Raw genomic sequence first — 24,141 nt, forward strand, 5'->3', positions numbered from 1 at the left:
GCCTTTTTTTGGGGTTTTTCCCTAATGTCTTTCTTTTCATAATTTTCCCCATCTTTGAGCGTTGTGCAGTTTGTGTGGTTGACCCAATGTGTCTTGTTTTTCCCGTCTGTTTCACGTTTATGTTTATAAAGACGTAACTTAACCATGTCTTGAATCTCATAAACTTGAGTCTGTAAAGGAGCGGATACTTTGTGCTTTCCTCCCTCCATAGTCCTTGTACGAAGAGTATCCTTTCCTTGTATGTTGGAAGCTCCTCCTTCGTACCGAAACACAAAAAGAAAATAATCATCGCCTTTTGAATCATCAAAATCCATTCTCGTGGAATGTATTTCATTCTTCTATTGATTGTAAATTCATATTCAACTTTTTTTCTGTATAGTTTTCGTATTCAAATTGAATTATTAATTTCCGCTTACCGCATTGAACCGTACTACGCAATTTGCTCTTCAATTGGTATTATTGAGGTATGTCGAACGAATTCCATCCTTCACCAACTACAATGCCACCTAAAGAAGACTGGGAAAAGCAACCAAAGCAGGTTAATTCAGAAGAAAAAGATGAGAAAAATCCACCTCCTTTAGATGAAGGAGACATTGAGTTGCTTAAGAGCTACGTATGTCGTCAAACTTTGGCTTTCTTGCTTGAAACTAACAGACAACGATAGGCCACTGGACCGTATGCCAAAGACTTAACGACTACTAAGGAAGAAACAGAGGCTGTTTTGAAGCGGATAAATGACACTGTTGGTATGTCTACCATGCTTAATTGAAGAACGATTAGCTTGGTATTTAGCTTTATGAGATTGCAATGCGATTTCAGGGAAGAAAATCTTTGACATCGTTCTTTTTGCGTTTGTATTTACGAATATATACTAACACATGGCAGGCATCAAAGAATCAGACACTGGTTTAGCTCCCCTTTCTTTCTGGGATGTTGCTGCCGATCGCCAAAGAATGAGTGAAGAGCAACCTTTGCAAGTTGCTAGATGTACAAAAATTATCGAAAATGAACAGTCTGCCGAAAAAAATGGTTACGTGATTAACCTAAAGCAAATTGCCAAGTTCGTTGTTAGTTTAGGAGAACGAGTTAGTCCTACTGATATCGAAGAGGGAATGCGAGTTGGTTGTGATCGAAGCAAATATTCCATTCAGCTACCTCTCCCTCCCAAAATTGATCCTTCTGTTACAATGATGCAAGTCGAGGAGAAGCCCGATATTACATACGGTGATGTTGGTGGCTGTAAGGAACAAATTGAGCGTTTGCGTGAAGTCGTGGAACTTCCTTTACTTTCTGTATGTTGCGCAGCCAAAACGGCTTTTGTTTTTGTTTCTAAAGAACTAAGCTAACATAGTAACAGCCCGAGCGTTTTATAAAGTTGGGTATCGATCCTCCAAAAGGTGTCATGCTTTACGGTCCCCCTGGTACTGGTAAAACCTTGTGTGCTCGTGCCGTAGCCAATCGAACTGATGCTACCTTCATTCGCGTTATTGGTTCAGAGTTGGTTCAAAAATATGTCGGTGAGGGTGCCCGTATGGTTCGTGAGCTTTTCGAAATGGCCCGGACGAAGAAAGCTTGTATTATCTTTTTTGATGAAATTGATGCTATTGGAGGTGCTCGTTTTGACGATGGCGCCGGTGGTGATAATGAAGTCCAAAGAACCATGTTAGAATTAATTACCCAACTTGACGGTTTCGATCCCCGTGGTAACATTAAAGTTCTTTTTGCTACCAACCGACCAAATACTTTAGATGAAGCTTTGATGCGTCCTGGCCGTATCGATCGTAAAGTTGAGTTTGGTCTACCCGACTTAGAGGGCAGAGCAAACATTTTACGTATTCATGCTAAGAGGTATGTTCTTCTTTAATTAGTATGACGATCATTATTATATTAACTTAAAATAGTATGGCGATTGATAAAGATATCCGATGGGAGTTAATTGCACGTCTTTGTCCCTCACAAACTGGTGCCGAATTACGGTCTGTCTGTACCGAGGCAGGAATGTTTGCAATCCGTGCTAGGAGAAGGGTAGCTACAGAAAAAGATTTCCTCGATTCTGTACAAAAGGTTGTTAAAGGTAACCAAAAGTTTAGTAGTACGGCCGATTATATGAACATGAGTTCCTAGATGATTCCATATGTCATGTTGCATTATTCTTTATGAAAAACCAGCCAATAGATTTTAGTTCAATGAAAACAAATTTACTTATAATGATTAGCTGTATAAAATTTACAAAGATAGCGGTAAATAAATAGTATATAATTAATCTCATGTCAATAAATTTGAACATATAAGAGGAGGTCTTTATTTTTAATCTGTACAGGAATAGCATTCACGGTACATTATTACCGGCGAATAAACACATATAGAACATGCCATTAATTCAAATGTTGTCGTCGCCTTCATCATCAATTTCATAATTTTCTAGGAAGGCCGCATTTTCATTATCAGGAGCTAATGAAGCCGGTCTATAAAAGATGGAGCGTATACTTTGATAAAGGGCATAGAAAAAGATAGGAATAGAAGCGAAAATTCCCTTTGTGAAAGATATGCTGCTATTAATAGGGCTCTCACCTTCGGAGTCAACACCAAGTCGAATGGCTCCTTTTAAATACTGCTGGGAGTATCGATAAAATATATAACCAAAAATAACCGCTAAAATTACTGAAATGGAAACCGAAAAAATGATGCTCCAATTTCCGGGTTTGGGATGCAACTTTTCATATTCTTTTTCTTTACCGGGACAAGCATGAGTTTTTCCAGAATCAAGTGGTAGTCCACCTTCACAAAAAGTCATCGGAGTGCGTTTATACCCGGTAGATTCTTTCCATTGAACAGCATCGTCAACTGCACATTGTTCACTTTCGGTATTTGGTGGTTGCAGGCCATGAACTAAAACGCAAGTACCTTCCTTCATCCGGCGGAAATTATAATCACATTCAAAATCCATTCTAGTACACTGACAACGACTTATTAATTCCTCTTTGATTGAAAGGGAGGATCCGATTTTACACTTCTTCTCAGGATTTTTTCTGTAGTATGAAGATACCCGACCAAGCAAACACATTTGTTTTCCTTCTAGATCGGTAGGAACCCATTTAACAAAATCACCTTCGCCGGAATCAAAATCTTCAAAGTCGAAACCACAAACCCTTCGATATAAAGGATCGAAGTCTATATAAACTGAGGATGTAGGGGAATTGTCATCATCTGATGTAAGCAAAAGTATTTCGTGTCCTATACCAGAAGGTCTAGTGTTCAAATCCACCACCACCTCCTCTTCATCTGAGAATACAAACTCCTTCCAAGTTCTTCCTTCGTCGACGGAGTATTGAATCACATTTGTCGGAGTCATACTCTCTACAGCTACGATTAGTGACCCGCTGTCTAAGAAAGCCCACAAGTATGGAGAATCAAATATGCGATACCATGAAACTCCTGCGTCTCTTGATATGAAGGTTTGAGATTCCTCGTAAGGAAGTAAATAAGGCGAGAAACTACCAACACCTATCATAATACCAACGGCTGCACTTGACGAGGTGGGATCTGAAAACTGATTCCGTTCGGTATATCCATGAAGATTAAGATGACAGCTCTTACCACATTTTGGCGAAATCTTTTCTCCGTCAACCAAAACTAAACGCTTCCAGTCTAAGCCATCGTTAAAAGTTATCAGCGAATGAAGCTTTTTATCTCCTCCGTCTCCCAGCTCATGAACATTGCTAACTATATTTGCCAAAGCAACACCACGAATACCTTCCACACGTTCAAAATCGACGTAACCGATGGAATCTCGATTTACATTCTCTAAAGAAGTCATAAAATACGTTCCGTTTGAATTGGATTTAAGGACATCACCCCATTCGGATCCCAATCGAGCTGAAGTAGTAACATGAATAAACAAAGAATGAGTTGTGGAGTCGAGGATGGTGTATGACTGTTTTGGATTAACATTCAAATAACCAGGGAAATCACAGGATGCGAAATCTAATCCATCTATGGAAACCTGAAGAGATAAGGAGCTTCCTTCATTATCCTGAACGGCTAATACGACATACTTATCTTCAATCATGAAACCAACAACGTTATCCATTATTTCATATTCGATATTTTCAAAAAAATCGGTCGACGCATACAGATTCTTCTGAAATATATCCTCTTCACTTGTCCGAAGGCAAAAAATCAGAGAATCATCCACTAAAAGGTTTTCACCACGAATCCAAGAGCAGTATTCATATTCATCAGATAACTGAGTCCAATTATCACCATAGTCCAGAGAATAAAAAACAACATCATGGCATGTCTCAGAATAAGGTCCATTCTCACATCCAGACTCACCAGTAAACATCAACCAGGAAGGACGGGTTGGATGAGACATCAGCGATAACTTTCCATTATGGTTTACAGAAGCAGGAGCTTTAAACTTGTAAAAGCTTCTACCTCTATTATTCGTAAAATAGACCTCATTTCTATGATTGATCAGATAGACCGTGTTCTTTTGATAGGAATCAGGATAAATTGCAACAAACTTCTCTCTAGTAAATTTGTTCCATGCTTTTCCGCTATCAGAACTAAAGTAAACATAAGAACTTTTAGAGAGACCAATTAAAAATGTTTTTTCTTCTGGGACTGTTCCTTCGAGGTAAATTATATCAATTAGCTCTTCTGGGAAATCGTGAACACTAGCAGTAAGCTCACGTCCAGGTACATTGAAATCATCACAACTAAAGCTTTTGGGCTTCTCAAAATCACCATTTTTCTTCGATGTGCAGGTGTTACCAGGGATACGTCGGTAAGAATATTTTTCAAAGCTTGATACGTCTTCAGCAGCACATATTACACTACCAACGAAAGGTAGCAATTCACAGGTGCCATCTTCATTTGAAGAAAACTGCGTATTGCATTCGTAGCTAGACTCGTCACATTCGCAATCTTTTGAAGAATGATGAACTTTCTTTAATGATCGCGGTGCTGAGCAAACAGCATCGCGCTTTTTTCTCCAGGATGACTCGATTCTTCCCATTTCAGAACAGGCTGGCTTCCCCTTTTCATATTTAGTATACCATAGTTCAAAGTCGTTCTTTCCTGATTCCTGGGAACTATAGCGACATTCTTTCAGGAATTTTCCAAAGTTTAATGAGTAAACTAGGCGTTTCGAGCCATCATTTTCAGCTTCAGAGACCAGGTAAAAGATGTCAGAATAAGGATCTACAGAAGGGTAGACTCTGAGGGGTTTAATGGGTCTATCCAAACTCAAAGTTATCCAGGTTCGTCCACGATTAAGGGAGTAATATACTTCGTCAGTTACTTTTTCTTCGCAAGCAAAGAAGATAGAGCCGAAGCCAGACATCGCAAAAAATTGGAAACCAGATCGGCTTAAAGCCCATGTACGACCAGCATCTTCGGACACAAACAACGACATCTCTTCCTTATATGATAAATGTGGTGTTGCCGAACCCAAAGCCAGCAAAACTCCAGGAGCAAAAGGAGAGAATTTCATTCCATAGGAAGAACGAGGATCCATATAAAGGTTTAATGAACAATTGTCATCATCTTCATCACAAGCATCTGAAGGAGGAGTCAAGGTTGACCATGATTTACCACCATTAAAAGTAACATATGTCTTTAGCAGCTTTTCCGCCATTGGATTTGAGTCTACCTCTTTCAAATTGTCTACTGAATTCACAAACATCAGCCCGTCAACATTATTCACTTGAGTAAAGTCAACGTAACCATCTAGATACCTGTTTGTACCGGACATCCGAAGAACAAATGTGCTTGAATCAAAATCAAGTGTATACAAAACACCAGTCGGGTTATTAGGATGAGAGTCCAAGTTGTCTACTACTAAAGCATAATCAGTAGAGGGTAGAATAGTAAAAGCATCAAATTCAAACCCTTTGTGAAATTTCAGAGTCTCTTGCCAGTTAATTCCGTCTTGAGAGACATATACGAAGAGCTTACCGGTGGCAGCATCCAATAATGCAGTAATTATAAAAGAACCGGTAGTAAGCACTCCATAGACGCCATCAGAACCAAGTAGATGATGAAGTCGGATAGGAATTAAGGAATTAAACCAGTCATTAGTAGAGATTAAACGTTTATTAAAGGGAGGGTGAGATGCTTTCTGTGGGGTTTCAGATATACATATTATTTGGTCATCTGAAGCCACTTCCATGAGTTCTGTTGAATGTGAAAAGATACAGTATGAGACGCCTACTGGCGCTGAATTTGCCCCTGAAGTAAAACCATCATTGGTATAGTATATATCTGGTCGACAAACCCTTCCAACCCAGTTGTTCGAGGAGGAACAGTACATGTTATTAAAGATCACATAGTCTGGGTTACCTGCATGAAAATGGAAAGCAATTTGGGATGGATTTGCTTGATGCTGTAATAGAAAATAATCCCAGGAATCGCCATTGTCATAACTATAGTAAACATAGTTGCAGTCCGTCAATGCGAATACACGTGAGCTTGTATAAGTATGCTTAACAAGGGATTTAATATGGCAATTTTGGTCGGGAACATCACCTTTTTGCCAATTTTCACCATTGTCATTTGACAAGTAAAGATCACCATTATCTGGATCGAGAAACAAGACATTCTGAATATAGATATTAGTTCAATTCCTCAAAGAAATAAAAAACATACGCTAGAATCCTCGAATGTCATGAAATCTTTCACATTGGCATCGAAAATAGTCTCTGTAATCTCCGCGGCAGGCGCAGCTGTAATTCTTGAAAACAATAAAGATACCGCTAGTATGCAACTCAGTATAGGAAGTAGAGTACCCCCCATATGAGGCATTCTAGTCTTTAAACGCATTCTTGATTATTGGTAGCAGTTAGCTTACATCCTGCTTTCTAGCTTTAATTAAGGAGTTCACTAGTGTTCGTAATATAATGAGCTGCTATAGTAAATCTCTGGATACGTTTGGATAAATGCAGAATAAAAACTGTAAAATACAGAAAGATATAGAAAATTAAAAGGTACTATGGACCCAAATCCCGTAAGGAAATACGAGTTTCTTGACCAAAACAGTGTTCTATTTCAAATATAAGAGATTTGAAAATTATCTAGCGTACATAAGACATAAAAGTTGAATCGCTCTGTCCATAAAATGAAAATAAGCCTTCATATCACTTGGAACAGAAAGCAATCGTATATATAAATTAGATAAAGCGAACCCAATTGGAAAGCAGAGTACCTTACTCTACTGTTTTGGGTCTGTCTATTCATATTCCATAAAACTATTTTTCTGATAAGTGAAATGAAATAATAGAGCACGGACATACTCAACAGACCGAACCAACTATCATGTTTAACTAAACGAAAGTCCAACCATGAAAAGTGAACACCAAGTGACAAAATACTTAGGGGATGTGAGTACGCGCTAGATTGGGTTATACGTCGTTTATAGCTTTCTTTTTGATTATCAAAGTTTAACAATCCACAAGCTTACTTCCTTTTAGACTTGGTATCTTCAACGACAACGATGTTGTCTTCAGGGATCTCTTTAAACTTCTCTGCGATATAATCGAAAATATCATACCCTAAGTCACCTTGAATAACAATTTCATCCTTCTTGTCGGCAGTTTTGGTGACACTGGCACCTGTCGCGAATTTATTGGCGAGCATCTTTGCAGCCTTTTTGGTTTCAATGTTGAACGCATCAAGTCCTTGAACGGTGGTTACTCTCTTTCTCTTGGTTCGCTCAATGGTTTTTATGTAAACCTTGGAAGACATTCTCTTTGCTTCTTCTCTCTCAAACCTGCGTTCTTCCTTTGTCAACTTTGTAGACTCTTCTCCTTCAATAGGTTCTTCAGCAACATTTAAGTTTTTGTTCGTTTCAGAGGCTAAGTCTGAATCCGAATACAACTTTTGGTAAACGTCTTCATGAGTAGATTTAAGCCATGCTTTGCATTTCTTCAGAGTTCCGCTAAATTCACAGTACTTTCAGTGTTAGTTAAAAACAGCCATTTTTTAAATAATTTCATACCTCTACTGGTAAAGTGCAGACGTCGCAATACAAAAAGCTTGTAATTTTAGGTGTCTCTACCTCTGCCATTTTTTATGAATGTTGGTTTTGTGCAGCAGTGTACCTGCTACCAACTTAAGGATGTAGTACTCTACATTTGTCAATTAAATATATAAAACTAGAAACGAATATTAATTAAGAAGTAGAGATATATAAGTAAAAGCTTATATTTTCAAAGTACAAACTTTCATCTGTCCTATTTTGTGTATGATTTTATTTTTTTTCACTTTGATTACTAGGATCACAATAAACGATAGAGTAAAATAGAAGAAAATAGAAGAAATCCATAAACATATGGTAAACAAAGACAAAGTATTCACAAAGCCAGAGATGTACGCGACAATCGTGAGCAACGGCAGAATATTATTAAATAAACAAAAAGAATGGACCATAAGACAAGGATTAAGGACAAACACAGATATTAAAACATTTTAAAAAGAAGTAAATATTATACAAATCGATTTGCTAAACAGCAATGTAAGCTTTCGCCTAACATAATTTCAAGTTCCGAAGGACTTCATGAGTGTCTAGATGTTAGTGTTTTTTGAGGTATATTAAACGAAGAAAAGGTAAAAATAAAGAAAAAAGGTATCAAAACAATTGTTGCATTTCTTTTCCGAAATACGCTGTCCCTGGAATTACGTACCTCTCACTTGCAAAGAGCGAACCTTTACTGAGTGTACAGGAGAAAACTTTATCGCATCGAATTTATATAAAAAAGGAGAAACAGCTCTTCTCTTAGGCAAATCCGTGAAATCTTCACTCAAGCGCAACCTTTTTTTTGAATGAATACCGACCTCGTTTTCTTTGTGCTGTGGCGAAGAAAATACATTTTTTGGCGACTGGAGATTTAACCCATTAGTTGTCATGCTGCACGAGGACCTTTTTCTCGGTGTCTGAGTTACAGCCGGTGAAAAGAACGTATTTGATTTTTCCATTGAAGTTGCGGAAATCCGCGATTCTGCAACTGCGGAAGGACTTGCCGGAGTTTCTTTTTCTTTCCGAATATTAGGTAATTCTTGGGGTTTTTCCCTTGAATGAAGAAGAGCTGATGAATGAACAGGATTATAAATATTCGCGTTTGAGCTACGCACACTTCCCGCCGTCATTCTAGCAAATTCTGACTCGTTCCGCAATTCGATTTCCCATGGTGAAGCTTCCTCATAAAGTGCATTTGCAACACGCTGAAACATTTTCGGTTTAGGAAGGAGTGATTTTCTTCGGAGACCTGGTGATAAAGTTTTTAAGCTTCTGCGCGTCGGGGAAACAGAATATGTTTCCTTTAAATATTTAGGATTATAGTTTCCTGGGACTTCATTGGCAATGCTCCAGTTCGTGGACTTTAAGAACACTGAAGCATTCCTCTCTGGAGTAGATACGTTTGTCGACGACAAAGGATTCTGAGGAGTTGGAAAAGACTCCATGTCATCGTCTCGATCACATTCAGGCTTCATAGTGTCCTCGTCCATCATCGACATATCAAATGGTAAGCTTTGATTTTGATAGTTCATACAACATGGCACCGTAGACGGAGATATGTCTGGGGAAGATGCCGTAAAGCTCTGATGAAGATTGGAGCAACGCATACTTTTCTCTCTGTTTAAAGCAAAAAAGCTAAGGTGCGAATTCGAAGCCTCGAAAGAGCCTCCTTTGACTGTACGAGATGGCCAACCCATACTCGAATTGAGTGCTTAATTTACTTAATTTTTTGTAAATTCCAATATATATGAAAATTTAAATCTCATTCTTTATTATATATCCAACTCCTTCGTAATCGACCGACTTTCAACTTCAAAAGTACTGTTATGGTTTAGGGTAGCCTATTTATACGTAGCAAATTTACTCTACCTTAGGTGATCTGAGTGGTGATATATCGTCTTAGAAGGATGTGTTGCATGATTTTGCAGAATCGAATTTCGTACAGGATATATTTATAAAATTAGAACCTTTATGCTTCTTTCAACCTTTTATAAGTCCTTATAAAGCTTTGAAGTGCTTACATTCCACTGCTACTGATGTTGTACACTTTGTTATAACATCCAACAATGGGGTTTTAGTGAATAGTTCCATTAAACGGGGAATGAGTTATATAAACTTCAAGTTTTCTTTGCATCTATCATCAGTTGTTGTGGCTTCGGGAAGTTGTAGAATGCTGAAAGCACATGCTTGCAAAGATATGTCAGTTCAAACCTTTGCATAAACAAGCCCTTAATTGTAGCCAATTAGTTTAGAAAAGTACCAAATTAAAGAAGAATCAATCACTGAAGCTTTCTACAGCGTCCTACTAGCAGAGTGTCAAGTTTTGTAAAGACCACTGTGATTTCTATTTAATCCAAGTGGGTTTTTATTCATAAGCTTTAACTAATTACTAGTTAATATACTTACTTTCGTATTTCTTTCGTATTGCTGGAAAATATCACAGACCATCTTCCTCTAGATACACCCTTTGAATCAGACTCTGTAACTGCAAATTACAGCACATACCAGGTTTTTTAACAGTGTTGCAACGAGATGTTGGCTTAATGAGTATCATCAGCGATTCATAAGAGGTTTAATTTCTTTATTTATTAAGCTTTGGTATTTTTGGAAAGGAAATTGGCATGAATTGTATCAGGGTAAAAGCTTTTGTGATGAATTAATACGAAGTGTTGAAAGCACGAACTACAAAGCCAAAGGCAAATCGAAATTCAAAAGTGAAATCATGTACTTTTTTGCCGAAGCAAAAAAGTAAAATGCGAAAGAAGGCGCCTTGCAAAAGTTGCATTATAAGGAGACGGCCTGATTCTTGCACTTTTAAGAATACAGAGCGAGCAATTCCTGCTTCAGTTAAGTAAAATGAAGTAACCGCGTTAGACCAAACTTCTGAATATGATTCTAGTGCTGTAAACGAGAGATCTTACTACAGATTTTATACTTCGTTATCAAATGAAAAGCTTGGACATTGTAGGCTCAAGACTCTCGTTGATTGAATGAAACAGCATAGGCATGTACCTAATTCTCTGGTAGAAATCACTATGGCGGAATCATTTCGATTCTAGGTACTATTGATGCTATATATACTGTTTTATCTCCCATCAAAGTCGCTAGGATACTTGCTGATTTAAACTTTTTATTCTTTCGATAATATACGGCACGTCGTCCCAAAGAAAAGGCTAGAAAGCATCTTAGCGAAATACTCTAGGGATGTACGATCGTTGGGTGCATAGGAAATGATACTTTTATTAACGGTTTTTTCCACATCTCTTTCCTTGCCAAATGTATCTGAATTTTGTCCAGAGTATTTCAATTCCATCAATTTAGATGCAAGAGAAGTGAAAGAATACTTTTTTAAAACCATTGAGTTGACCTCTGACGCGGATATTCTCAAATGCTTTCCTAGAAGTATTGATTTCTTTTACTCTTACGTGTTACAGGAATTTCAGAGCTTTTTGCAAAATTATAACAAAGAAAACGTTGAAATGAACTTTCTCAAAGTCCTTCATTCATTCGTGAACAAAATCATTTACCAGCCGTTTTTGCTTGCCAAGTTTATGGAACCCAACCAGAACATTGTGTTTACCTAAACTTGCTGATGCAATTCTTTATTCTACCCGCCTAGTTTTAAACTTTCTTACATTTTCGATCAGCTTCATTTTCCAAAACTTTTGTTCAGAGTCGACCTTAATCCCTTAGGCCTATTACTGTTTTGCTGCTGCTGCTGTGAACATGGCTATTGGTTTATTAAATACTTTGAACATAGTTCATAGATTTCGTGATTATGCCAGAACAAAGGTCGGCTGTTCTAAGGTGCCGCAAATCATTGACCGGTTTATCGACTTAATTTCTAACATTCAGGGATTGGGAGTCTCTTATACTTGGTAAAGAAATAGACCAGTTTTCCACAGAAGCACCTGGACAGAATCCCGCTAACCTTTTTTCGAAAAACTTCATGAATTTTGACTTTCCAACGAGTCAATAAACGTGGATGAATTCCTGGGTCTCTTTATTTAAGTATACCATTTGTTAATCGTCTACTCTATGTAGGTCATCTATTTAGTGTAAGAAACCAAGCTTAAACTAAACGGAGGAATCACCTTCACTATCGCCCGTAATAAAGCATAACAGTTTTACCTAATCTTTTCTTTTCTGGTTTTGAACAAAAGAGTAAGGCTACATTGTGCTCGCTTTGTCTTTGCTTTCCTGACTATCGGAAAGTGCATAGGATCTAACCCATCACACCAAATTTACTGAACAAACCAAACTGTTTAGACCTTCAAGTCGGTACATTCACGAGTGCTGAGTATTTCATTAGGATCATTATATATCAGCTACTTGAGAAATTTTTACCTAGGAAATGCCTGTGATAGAACCAAAAAAAAAAACCAAACCAGTCGAAGAAATTGATTTTTCCTTTCTTTCAGCAGCCTGTGGGATCCTAGCCATCTTTGCTGGACAGATAAACAACCATAATGCCGACAACATATATTTATTTGTTGATTTGAACAATTCTTTAGTACTTACACTAACAGAATTAAGCATGGAATCTTCTTCATGATTCTGTTCAGAGTATTCCGGAGCCAAGATCGGACGTAAACATAAACAACCTTTCTCCAAATCGTTTAGATAAAAATTATCGCTGTATCTCGGTAAACAACTGTCTGAACTATTAGAAGCCAAAGAAGATTCGGCTGGTTTAGCAGCATCTAACTGCATTTCTTTCTCTGTTCCGTTCATTGTTAATAAAAAAAAAACGATAACTTCAACTATCTCTGAGATGGTCTCAGTGGATAGCGAAAATTACCCTAGTAGGTAATAGAAGAATCAACTATGCATAAAGCTCCATAGAATAGCGCCTAAATCAAATCACGGCATCAAGTGAACTAAAAATCCGCTTAAACCATTCAAGGAAAGAGAAACCAAACCGCAATTGCAAAAACTAGAGTTCCGTACAGGTGAAGCTGCCATCCAACCCATTTAGGCTGTCTTTTGCTGCCTTTCGCTATATTACTTTGCGCAAATATGCAAATATCATTTCAAATGGATTTTTACCAGTTACCTCTGTGAGGTAGCAATGTTAATTCTAGAGTAACGGTTTGTTTACGTTGTTTATGCTGGGCTGAAAAGATAGTACTTATCAATGGCAAGTATCCATTCCCTGGTTTCTTTTAAACAGTAAAAGTATTCACACTTATTTATATATTTATCTTGCGTCAGGTTCTAGAGATTGGTGTTGCCGCTGTAGCTATCAAATGGTCCAGTCCCAAAGTTCTTCATCTATCTATGCTAGTAATAGAAAGCTGTATTCCCAGTGGAAAAAACGTCTGTGTTTATACGATTATGATTATATAGGTTAGACTTCTTAGTATCAATGAGATATGTATGTAAGTAAATTTATGTTACTAAACCTTGACACATAAATTGTAAAATACCAGCCATGAAACTTCAACAGGCTGAGTATTTATGGTTTATGACGCGACTATAAAACTGAAGCTGTTTATAAAATAAATAAAACTTTTTTAAAGTTTATTGATATATTCATTCCTGACGAACACTAAACTGATCTGCTTCTATGTCCAAGACCAAGTTTTAAGTTAGATCTCTGTTTCTACACTACTTGAAGGAATTTTTGAGAAGGACTGACGATGTAGTGAGTTATAAAGATAAAAGAGATTGCAAACATTAAGAAAGTCATAATAATATAGGCTGTTGAAGACTCCGGGCAACACAGTGCATAATAACAGTTTACAAGCTTTTACTTGTTGATTTGTAAGTTCCTTCATTCATTTTTTCTTCTTGTATTTTTTGATAATCCCTCTTACACAAGCAGGAGGAATAAACTGATGATTGTCTAAACTTATCATCGTTGCCCCACTATGTTATTAGTCATACACTACGTCTTGATAAACAGACCTTTTTGTATATAAAGAACCATTACCAAAACTTTCATTACTAGTGTAGAGATAAAAGCAATTATGCGTGTGTTTGTTACTGGTGCAACAGGATTTATTGGCTCTGAAGTAGTGAGACAGCTTATTGCAGCCGGACATGAAGTAATTGGTCTAGTGCGTTCAGAGGAAAATGCTGCAAAACTCAAAGCTGCTGGAGGTACGCCTCATTTTGGCACAATTGAGGACTTAGATAGTCTGAAGAGTGGAGCAGCACATTCTGATGGAGTTATCCATACGGCCTTTATTCATGACTTTAGCAAGTATCAAGAGGCTTGCAACACGGATTCTCGTGCAATTGAAACTATTGGTGAAGCCCTTAAAGGATCTGGCCGTCCCTTAGTTACAACTTCTGGAACTATAGTGCTTCCTCTGAATGGTAAGTTAGGCACAGAGGTAACCCAAGTTCCTCAACCATCAGTCCCACGTCACCTTGGAGAAATGATGACTTTGAAACTTGCTTCTCAAGGAGTGCGTTCCTCAGTTGTCCGCCTTCCACCAAGCGTTCACGGAGCCGGCGATTATGCATTTGTGCCAATGCTTATCAATACGGCGAAAACTAAGGGTGTATCTGCTTATATTGCCCAAGGTACAAATCGTTGGCCTTCCGTTCATAGAAAAGATGCTGCCAATTTATTTATATTGACTCTTGAAAAAGGATCACCTGGTTCCATCTTTCATGCTGTTGCCGATGAAGGTATTCCGACCAAAGATATTGCGACCGTGATTGGCAAACGACTTAATTTACCTATCGTCTCCAAATCTTCTGAAGAAGCTATCGAACATTTTGGATTCCTTTCCAGAATTTTGTCTTCTGATAATCCAACTTCAAGCACCTTGACTCAGCAACGCTTAGGCTGGAAGCCTTCGCATCCCACACTTTTGGCTGATCTGGTCGGTGATGCGTACTTTTAAAAATTTCTTTAATGTGATAGTGATGTATGGAATAAAGCTTTATTTTATTTAGTTCATCCGAAAGAAAATGTACTTTTTGTTTTTGTTGGTGAATTGACTGATCATTCGGGTAATAGTGGTGCTAGCATAAAATTTAGAGTCTAAAATCTTCTGTGCCTTGAGTCTTGATTGTAGTTCGTTTTTGTTTGTCGTTTTGGGGCTGGTTTACATGACCTTGGGAATGATGGTCTTTATTCGGAACCGTATGGGTTCATCAGCCAACCATGATATAATTTAAGACATATAATGTGATAAAAATATTCTACTGCTAAATTGGTTTTGTTCATTTGTAATAATTTCCTCGTCAATTTTTATCAGTACTTGTGGGATCTGTATGAACATTTCGATAGTTCATTTCATTTCAGTTCATAAAAATCATCCATCTCTTAATGTTTCCTTTCGTTTCTTATAAACTGAGGCTCGAAAATGCACATTTTTTATGGTACTTTTTTTGTAGAATGTTGTTACACATGTAGTGTCACCGCTATACAGCAAGTAAAAAAACTATAGTCAATGTTTTCCAAGCATTCGAGCAACGAGGGGTAGAATTGTACGTATCGTATAAAATAAATATAAAGTAAGAAAGCCTGAAAATAGGAGAGAAAGAAAAGCCAGGCTTCCCAACTTGTCTCCAACGATCGCTAGCTGTAACCATAGACAGTAAGCAGTTTTTATTTTCGACTATTTTCAAAGTATTTTTTCAAGTTCCTATTTTTCTTTTTTTTTCAAGAAGCTGAATAGTTTGATTATATATAACTGAACTCGTCGTTTTTTACATTCTTTCTTTTTTTGCGGTTTCCATTGTAAAACTGAAAACCTTTATTACATTGCAAAATGGCATGGAAAACTACTCATGAGCATACTGTGTATATAGTACTTTGAACAAAAAATAAACATACTCAATAATAAAAAGCCTTACCCTTCTACTCATACAGGTTTATGCCCCCCAAAAAAAAAAGACCTAGCTTGAAAGCAAATTTCCTACGTTACTTAAAAAGAGCCAGCGCTAGCATATAAAACAAGTTTCTGAGAAGAAAGCAACGCAGATGGTACAGTCAGTACGAGTTTGAGAGTTGGCCAATATTGCTAATCATTTGGTCAAAATTGAACATACATACGCTTAAACTTCTACGGGCACACCTAGGCGAAAACACCAGTTCCTGTCCGATCACTGCAGTTAAGTGAAAACGTCTGAGGGCCTCGCCTCGTTAGTACTACGGTTGGAGACAACATGGGAATCCGGGGCGATGTAGAATTCTTTTTCATTTTTTCAGCTTCATTTTGATGAAATTCCTTTTATACATGTGTATTTTTCAATCCATTCGAAAAGAATGGTGAGATTTCCTTAATTTACTGGCATTCGTTACTTTGTAAGTAACGACGAATAGGCAATAGACATGTACATTGAACAGCTACATTTGATTTCATTGAGGTTAATTTCGTCTACGAAAGCTGCTTTTTGACTCTTATTCTTCTTGATTTGTAGGGATTTTATCAGTAATCATTGCTATGAAGGATATGAGTGTCTTATGTTTTTGTTGATTTTGCGAATCGCAGACGAAATCGCATTTAGCTAAGCGGCCAACTTCTAACCAAAAACGACATTGAAAAAAGCTATTACTGGTATATTATACCAAGGACCGGAAAAGCCTATAATGACAATAGCACCAACACTTATTTCATTAGCAAATTTGAATTACAGTAAAGGTTCTCGCTGTACAATAAATAACCATTTATAAAACCAATCCCTTTTTGCAACCAGTAGCCTTTCGCAAAATTCTTGTACTAACGAATAGCGCTTATAGCACAGCACGAATTTCTATAAGCGAAGAAAGCTTCTAGGTAGCTTACTGTACGATTTAAGTATTACGCTTTCATCAAGTGAGATACAAAAACAAACATTTTGAAAGAGACGAAGACTAACAAACGCAAAAGACTAACTGTTCATATACTTTACATTTGCGGCAATATAGTTGTTTACTTGTTCTGAAATTCGGGCTTCTTCTTGAAGGAAATAAAGAAACACTTGCTTCAAGGAGAACCATTTCATGGAAAACATGACTATTTGGAATGGTCGAAAACCTATTGGATATGTTTTGGATAACGACATGTTGGTGATTTCTTTTGCTTGTAATCAAAGGAATCCTTCCAAGGCAAAAGGAAAGAAACTCAAATTCACATGTGGATTTGGAATGCTTTACGCTTTCAAATATATGGGAGATGATTATGGTAGAGTGTCTAGACCTTGGAACCAACTTTCTTGCCATTGCGTACAAACCCCACCTTATAGCTGATCAGCATGTTTTTTCTGTTCTACCTTGAACCAACAACGAAATAAGAACCAGAAAAATTTCAAATGGATCTTTTTCCAGGAAGAAGTTGGCTGTTATGGCTGGTTTCTCTCTATTGCATCTTGCAGGTGAGTAGTGCTCGATTTGGTGTCTACATTCCTGAACATGGAGGGTATCAAACTAGGATTGAATGTGAAAATGTACAAGTGCGTAACAATAACACAAACGCTTACGTTTCTTATTATGCTTTTGGAGATGAAAATCCAACGGCTACGACATTTTTTAATGCAAAGGATTCGGAGTGTGCTTTGGGCTCCTTAGGAGAAACGGAATCTCTTTCTGAACTATTTTCGCAGTTTGATGTAGACAGATTTGAAACTTCGTTTTATATTTCTCCGGAGAAGCGACATGAGTTGACTGGGGCATTCAACTGCAACAAAAGTTCGGTGGTAAACAGTATAGTTTCGCGCAATACTAGTTACCAGAATTTTAGGGTGAAGATAAATGACTCGGGTCTTTATTGTACTGCTACGAGACCGTTGACAAGCTTGGGTTCTACTGCTGGTTCTTATGTTTCCTACAGTGATTATGATTTTACCGAGTATCCCCCGTCTGAGCGGTCTTTCTGGGATGACTTAGATTTCACTCCATTAATTGCTACAGCTTTCTTATTACTCCCAGCTTGTATTTGGATCTACGCACTCCTGTCCCAACCAGCAAAAGTACTGCCTATTCAGTATGGGTTATTAGTACATATTGTTGCTATAGCGATTGGTATCACTGTAGATATTTGTGACTCTATGCTCTACAATGAATTCGATTACCCAATTGAAGTTTTTATTCGTCGTCTACTCCTCTTACTTGCCTCTTTTGGTATCGGGGTTTGGCGACCTGTTCAATCCAAGCTCTTTTTCATGATTGCCGGTGTGTTCTCTTTCATGCTTTCCTTCAGTATTCTTTCTGCAGCGATTGGTATTGAACCTGTTGAAATTCTTAATGAATGGCTAAATAGCTCCGTTTCTAACGTTGTTTGGTTGTCCTCAATTTTTGTACTTTATAAGGAACAGGATCAATTAAATACCAAATCTGCATGCTCTGCGAAGGTTTGTAAACGTTCCCTGATTTACTGCATTGCTGTTTTTATTTTTTGTTCCTTGTCGTATCCGGTAGACCGCTATGGTGGCAGCATTTTCCGTGATTACGGTTTCGTGTATTGGCTCCTTCGCTATATCGTTGAAATCATCATTCCTTGCTATATTTGGTATCCCTCCCAAAATGAGCAACTTGCTTACACAGCAAGTGTGGAAATCTAAGTATTTCTTAGCTATCTTTTGCTTACAGGAATTCAATTTTTCGCTAATTTCAAACATAATAATTGCCTTGACAATTTATGTTCAATCCTTCTCAATTGATCAATCATGATATTTTTCCATGATGTCAAGGCCGAAATATCTAGTATAATAATACAAAAGAATTCCTCTATTACAAATTGTGAACAATGAAAGTTTTAACAGAAAAATGTACTTTAAAAGATACATGTCTCCAGTTGGAAGTATGAATTTTCTAATTGGAACTGATGAAGATCTTTAAATATTTGAACCGTTCAAATTTATGGAACTTCTACATGAGGCATACGGACCAAGAGACGATGCATATTTACTAATGTTTCTAACATAAATCTGGAAAAATTTGAACCATCAGAAGTTCAGACAAAGACTTTCAGAAGGATAATTAAAAGTGTATTTGATTATTTACCAGATGTATCTACTGAAGAGCGAGTAAATATCGCTTCCCTTTAGTCCAATTCCCCAGGAAGCTACCAAAGGCAGATCAAAGATGCCCGGATCCCGAAGAAATTGTACGAATGTCTTTAACCAAATTTTTTTAACGAAAGAGAAAGTCATGGCTTATTCCTATTCTATAATAATCAATCAAAAGAGCTCGCGAACTGGATGTTGATTAAGTACATAAATGGATAGACAATTTCGACAAGGAAACGTATAGAAAGGCAATGGCTTTTACCTTACACTTCGATTGCTTTAGAAACGAATTTCTGAAACACAATTATAAACGATGAAATCATGACACAATCATCACTATAGTAAATTATCAGGTTCGGTATAAAACAACGAGAAAATCATTTATAGAAATTTCCCCTAACAATCAGTACCAATCTAAATCAAGGAGATATTGTAAAGGAAACGAACGCATCAATAATTATCAAAAATTGAAACCAACAACTAGTTCTCATGAATGACTGTCACCAAAGGCAGAAGCCATAGGGACGAACATACCTCTATACGCACAATTTGAACGGAAAACTCATCAGGATCCTTTTAGGAGCAAAGTTTGCCTCTTCGAAAACCTGAAATAGCAAATTTACCGATTACAGCTTTTATAGATACAGGCGCCGATGTATCAATTCTCAGAGAAGACTTTGCAAAGCAAATTACGCCTAAATAGTTTATGAGCATAACAAAAGGCCTAGTGAACGTTAAAGGAAATCTAACATTACCGGTAACAATAGATAACCAGAAACTATACGAAACGTTTATTTTACTCCGTCTCTTGAAATTAAAGCAATGTTGGGTTGATTACTTTTGAAGAGACCGAAGGATTTGAAAACTTTAATTCGAACAAACATTGAAGAACAAAATAGTTCAACTGATAAAGACGTCTTTGCAAATACTCCTAAGACATATCATTCATGGAAGGACCTGACAATTGATTTGACACAGGAATTGCCCGATAATACACCAAAACTTAGGCGCTATACACAAAAGGAGTTGTCGACAATCAAAGATAAAATCCAAGAATTATTGGGCAAGGGGCGAATAAGAAAAGTTCCCTAAATTTTATTTGTGCTCCATAATCAGTTCCAAAGAAGGGAATAGATCAATACCGGATGGTCGTCAATTATAAACCTTTTGATTACCAAGAGAGACAATTATCCTCTACCCAACGTTGAAGAAATTGTTTATTGTTTAAGCTCGGCTAAAGTTTTCAGTACTTAGGACTTAAAGGAGGCTAACATTAACTCAGGATTCAAGAAGGTGACGAACATAAAACAGCCTTCAAAAAACCATTCGGAGCTTATGAATATTTGGTCATGCCGATTGGATTAACCAATGCCCCGGCAAATTTTCAGATATATCAAGAAGACATTACTTCCTTATATTCACCAATTTGTGATCGTATACCTAGATGATATGACTTGTCTTTTCATCATCGAGAAACCAGCATGTCGATCGTTTACAAAAGGTCTTAAATAAATTTAAGGAAGCAAATTTATAACTAAGCGAAAAGTGTCACTTTTTTCCAGAGCAAAGTAAAGATCTTGGGACATATTTTCTCAGCTGATGGTATTCAAATAGATCCAGAGCGACTCGAAGCCCATGAATTTAGTGTAATGAGCTAAGACCGAAAGAATATACTGGCATAAACAGTGTATCCTTAAAAAAATGTTGAGATTTATAAATAATAACCGAACACCACAAACCCCTTACCATTTTTTATTTTATACTTACTTTTAAGCATCCTTCAAACCTCCGTAAACACTTTCTATTAAAGACCATGCTTCGCCGTAAACATGGCCTTCCATGAAATGAATATTAATGATGTACCCATAACTCGTGCAAGTAGTAAGACATCCATCCTTCTTGATACATGTTGTATCACCGCGTTGGATACCGAATCCTTAAATCACCAGGCAATCCATGTATGAAAGCAAGAAAGGCAGGAGACGAACAGGCTTACAACTGAGGGGAAAAAATAACTGGGTAAAAACTGTTGACTTCAAACGACCTTTCTTCTCAACCGATTAATGACCGTTACTGCATGCGTATATGAGCCAATAGATAATTAATATTTTCATAGAGCTATATGGGAACCCTATTATGCTCGGCAAACGTTGTCAAAAAATTCCCGCTGAATCAGAGTCAATCGCTCACAAACAACAAAAGAATCTCACCTAGTTGTCAAGCCCGCTACTTGAGGGTACTTAGTTCAACTTAGCTTATAGGAATTGTATGAACGAATAGCCCAATACAAAGACCTATAAAACCAACTGTCGTGATGCTGCAAATAGCCCACCACATATTGCGCCAACAGCATTGGAAAGAGAATCCTATTTTGAAATAATATGCTGCTCAAAACATGGTAATTTAATTGCTTTAGTTTAGAAGCTAGTGAACCAAAACAAGCCCATATATGCATCGAGAACCATGAAAGTAGCTCAATGGGAAAAATCAAAGGAAAAAAATTTTACTCCAAGAGGAAATACTTCTTATTTAATCCCTTTATTTAGATTCAGCCGTCAATTAGAGTAATAGACTCTATTTTGCTTTGATACACAACCGTTGAGCCCAACCTAGAAGTCAGTTATAGTGGTAGTTTAATTTTTTTTTTTTAAAAAAAAAAAAAAAAAAACCAACCGGTTTTGACTCCTTACTTTAACGGCAAATGTAAAATACGGGACAGTTTAATCAATCGATAATTGAAAAAAGCCAAGGTCACACGAACCAATATAAGCCTTACGAAATTATTCTTCACAAATCATATCAAAGTGAAAACACCCTTTGTGGTTACCAATGTTACAGTCGAACTAAGTCAATTGTGTAAGATCGCGCCTGTCCCTTTTCTACAATGGCTGGAGACAGCACGAAGATCTGGTTATAGTAGACTTTGATCCTTTTTCCTTATAAGTTAATCATCTGTTTTGATGAAATGCTTTCCGCTATACCAAAACGTTCCCTACAGGCATACTTCCTGAATAAGTTTGAGCACTCCATAGAAACCAAGTTGTTTGAAATCTCAATTCTAAAGGGTATTGCTTCATGTTTTTAAGAAAACGAGAAAAAGCGGTTGCAGGCTACAATCGGAGCTTTGGAACGCTTACGTTTTCGAATTTGTACTTCTGATTCAATTTACATATGAATGCAAACACAGTTTCGTTAAGACTTGATAATAAGCTAGAAGATTGTAAACGAAAGAAGAAAAGTAGATACTTCTCTCTGAATTCCTACACCTTGATGAAGTAAAGGTCTCATAAACTCATCATGTTTCCGCCGGAAATCTTAGCTGCACAATTTTAAGGTTTCTAAACTGCTAGACATTATTTCCCAAAATCCGATTCCATAGGAATATTACATTTATAGATTTATAAACTGGTAGTCGTGAACCCTTTTGGTGTGTATATGGTATGGTTCATATGAAAAACCTCATCGTTAACCTACATGCAGTAGATCTTTTCATTTCACGTTGAATTCTATCGGGGTTTCATTTAATACTGTATAATTAAGGATTTCTTCAATAAGTTAAAAGTAAAACCTTCGAGTCATCGTCAGAGGCCTCTGTTCTCGAATTTACCTCAAGAAAAAAGGAATTAGCAGACACAGCTATATTTAACTCAGCATTCGCTGCAGATAGAACTTTCTGTTCTATTACTTTGTATTTTTTTGGGTTTTGCGAATTGGATCGGATCTCATCTCGTTTTCTTTTGTAAACAAGAAGGTATTAATAAACGGCTATAGAACACTTCATGGAACAACAACAGCAACAAAAAGAATTTATCTATGATAAGCCGCCACCACCTCCTGGAAGTGTGCCTGCTTCTGGTCATTCTTTAGATTCGTCCGGCAATACAGTTAATAACGGTATGAATCAAACCCGAAAGAGAAATCATCCTTCAGTAAACCGGGGGCCCTCAAAAAGAGCCCGAGGAGGACGCAATTTTCGGGGCGGTGGAATTCATGGACAGCATGGAGGGGGAGACAATGTAGTGGATGGTATTGAGTATTTACGCAAGAGAAACATCTCATTGAATACACCTGAAGAAATAAATTCTTGGATCCAAGAAAGGAAAAGGAACTGGCCTACCGATAATAACGTAACTTTGAAGAAGGTACGAAATGCTACTTGACAACCCAGTATCTTTAAAGGAATCCTCTTACTAATTTAATTTAGGAGAAATGCATGAACGAGAGCAAAAAAAGAGAAGAAGTCAAAGATCAGTCTCAACCCTCAACTTCAAATGGATCTGCGAAGCGTCAGGCTCCCTATTCTTCTAATCTACCTTTCTCTGCAAAAAAGAGGCAGAATCTGTACTCGAAGGTATGAAAGTTGCCCTTTCGTTTTTAAGTTGCTTACTAATTTTAATTTTAGCTTGTATATAATCAGGTAGAGCAGGAAAATATCTTTTTACTTCAGTTCTTCAAAGTCTTAAGTGAACAGTCAACAACATCTACATGATCTCTCTTCTTTTATGGGACTTTTACTAGTTTTGTGTTTGAAATTATCTAAATTTGGGTCTGGTTTATGAAAATTATATTTTATTTATTTATTCATGGATTACATTCGTTACATTTGATTTTCCTCCAATTTTACACCAGCATACCAAAAGAAACGCTATTTCAGGTAAGTAGGATTAAAAAAAGAAAACGAGGGTACAAACAATCACATGTCCGTTTTTTGACGTTTCACTTTATTTACGCTTTTTTTTTTTTTGTTTACATTCGCTTTATTTACTATTTGTCGTACCAAATCGTTAAAATATAGCTTATCCCTCTCTTATGATAACTTCGGTTCTAATTTAGCCACGATCTGATTTTGGTAAGCTCCGAGGAGATTGGACTTGGGAGTCTCAAAGTTTTAGCTCTACTAGTCATAATCTCGGACATACTTAACTCCATGGCTATCGGGGATTTCGCATTTAATACATATATAATACGCGCCGATTGATTTCGCCTTCTACATACGTTGATTTACCTTTTTTTTTTTTTTCTTTTTAAAAACAATTAGAAACGCACCCGTTTATGGGATCTGTTGAAGCAATTCCAGCAATTAAAAGAACCGTTGGCCTTGTTTACGATTTTGCCATTGTCGCATCTTTTTAGGTTCCATTGAGACGCTTTTATTTTATTTTATTTTTCTCAGT

At 37.0% G+C, this 24,141-nt stretch overlaps 10 protein-coding genes and 1 non-coding gene across 11 annotated transcripts; 7 read left to right on the plus strand and 4 right to left on the minus strand.

Moving 5' to 3' along the window:
• Positions 1-466: 466 nt before the first annotated feature.
• rpt1 (19S proteasome base subcomplex ATPase subunit Rpt1) lies at positions 467-2,124 on the plus strand (the record flags this gene model as incomplete). Its single annotated transcript, XM_056182355.1, has 5 exons — positions 467-613; positions 665-746; positions 886-1,292; positions 1,358-1,848; positions 1,902-2,124. 5 exons carry the CDS (start codon positions 467-469, stop codon positions 2,122-2,124), a joined length of 1,350 nt encoding a protein of 449 aa, XP_056038447.1.
• Positions 2,125-2,380: 256 nt separating this feature from the next.
• Positions 2,381-6,825, minus strand: vps10 (sorting receptor for vacuolar protein, Vps10; the record flags this gene model as incomplete). Its single annotated transcript, XM_056182356.1, has 2 exons — positions 2,381-6,604; positions 6,652-6,825. 2 exons carry the CDS (start codon positions 6,823-6,825, stop codon positions 2,381-2,383), a joined length of 4,398 nt encoding a protein of 1,465 aa, XP_056038446.1.
• Positions 6,826-7,458: 633 nt separating this feature from the next.
• Positions 7,459-8,068, minus strand: tma22 (translation machinery associated protein-like protein Tma22; the record flags this gene model as incomplete). The annotated part of the gene is made up of 2 exons (XM_056182357.1): positions 7,459-7,953; positions 8,000-8,068. The coding sequence occupies 2 exons, from the start codon at positions 8,066-8,068 to the stop codon at positions 7,459-7,461; spliced, it is 564 nt and encodes a 187-aa protein (XP_056038445.1).
• A 459-nt stretch (positions 8,069-8,527) lies between these two features.
• dbl6 (double strand break localizing protein Dbl6) lies at positions 8,528-9,714 on the minus strand (the record flags this gene model as incomplete). Its single annotated transcript, XM_056182358.1, has 2 exons — positions 8,528-8,565; positions 8,685-9,714. 2 exons carry the CDS (start codon positions 9,712-9,714, stop codon positions 8,528-8,530), a joined length of 1,068 nt encoding a protein of 355 aa, XP_056038444.1.
• Positions 9,715-11,247: 1,533 nt separating this feature from the next.
• Positions 11,248-11,601, plus strand: SOMG_03569 (uncharacterized protein; the record flags this gene model as incomplete). The annotated part of the gene is made up of 1 exon (XM_056182359.1): positions 11,248-11,601. One exon carries the CDS (start codon positions 11,248-11,250, stop codon positions 11,599-11,601), a length of 354 nt encoding a protein of 117 aa, XP_056038443.1.
• Positions 11,602-11,743: 142 nt separating this feature from the next.
• Positions 11,744-11,996, plus strand: SOMG_03570 (uncharacterized protein; the record flags this gene model as incomplete). The annotated part of the gene is made up of 2 exons (XM_056182360.1): positions 11,744-11,844; positions 11,873-11,996. 2 exons carry the CDS (start codon positions 11,744-11,746, stop codon positions 11,994-11,996), a joined length of 225 nt encoding a protein of 74 aa, XP_056038317.1.
• Positions 11,997-12,364: 368 nt separating this feature from the next.
• SOMG_03571 (uncharacterized protein) lies at positions 12,365-12,751 on the minus strand (the record flags this gene model as incomplete). Its single annotated transcript, XM_056182361.1, has 1 exon — positions 12,365-12,751. The coding sequence occupies one exon, from the start codon at positions 12,749-12,751 to the stop codon at positions 12,365-12,367; it is 387 nt and encodes a 128-aa protein (XP_056038318.1).
• Positions 12,752-13,989: 1,238 nt separating this feature from the next.
• Positions 13,990-14,877, plus strand: SOMG_03572 (NADH-dependent glycolaldehyde/furfural/butyraldehyde/propylaldehydealdehyde reductase; the record flags this gene model as incomplete). The annotated part of the gene is made up of 1 exon (XM_056182362.1): positions 13,990-14,877. One exon carries the CDS (start codon positions 13,990-13,992, stop codon positions 14,875-14,877), a length of 888 nt encoding a protein of 295 aa, XP_056038319.1.
• Positions 14,878-16,045: 1,168 nt separating this feature from the next.
• Positions 16,046-16,168, plus strand: SOMG_10075. The gene has a single exon (XR_008803608.1). It is a non-coding gene; the product is annotated as a 5S ribosomal RNA (ribosomal RNA).
• A 1,104-nt stretch (positions 16,169-17,272) lies between these two features.
• On the plus strand, positions 17,273-18,520 carry SOMG_03573 (uncharacterized protein; the record flags this gene model as incomplete). Its single annotated transcript, XM_056182363.1, has 1 exon — positions 17,273-18,520. The coding sequence occupies one exon, from the start codon at positions 17,273-17,275 to the stop codon at positions 18,518-18,520; it is 1,248 nt and encodes a 415-aa protein (XP_056038320.1).
• Positions 18,521-22,746: 4,226 nt separating this feature from the next.
• rsa1 (ribosome assembly protein Rsa1) lies at positions 22,747-23,456 on the plus strand (the record flags this gene model as incomplete). The annotated part of the gene is made up of 3 exons (XM_056182364.1): positions 22,747-23,109; positions 23,172-23,318; positions 23,370-23,456. 3 exons carry the CDS (start codon positions 22,747-22,749, stop codon positions 23,454-23,456), a joined length of 597 nt encoding a protein of 198 aa, XP_056038321.1.
• Between the last annotated feature and the right edge of the window lie 685 nt (positions 23,457-24,141).

This window comes from Schizosaccharomyces osmophilus, chromosome 2, assembly GCF_027921745.1.
Source record: "Schizosaccharomyces osmophilus chromosome 2, complete sequence".
Classification (NCBI taxonomy): domain Eukaryota; kingdom Fungi; phylum Ascomycota; class Schizosaccharomycetes; order Schizosaccharomycetales; family Schizosaccharomycetaceae; genus Schizosaccharomyces; species Schizosaccharomyces osmophilus.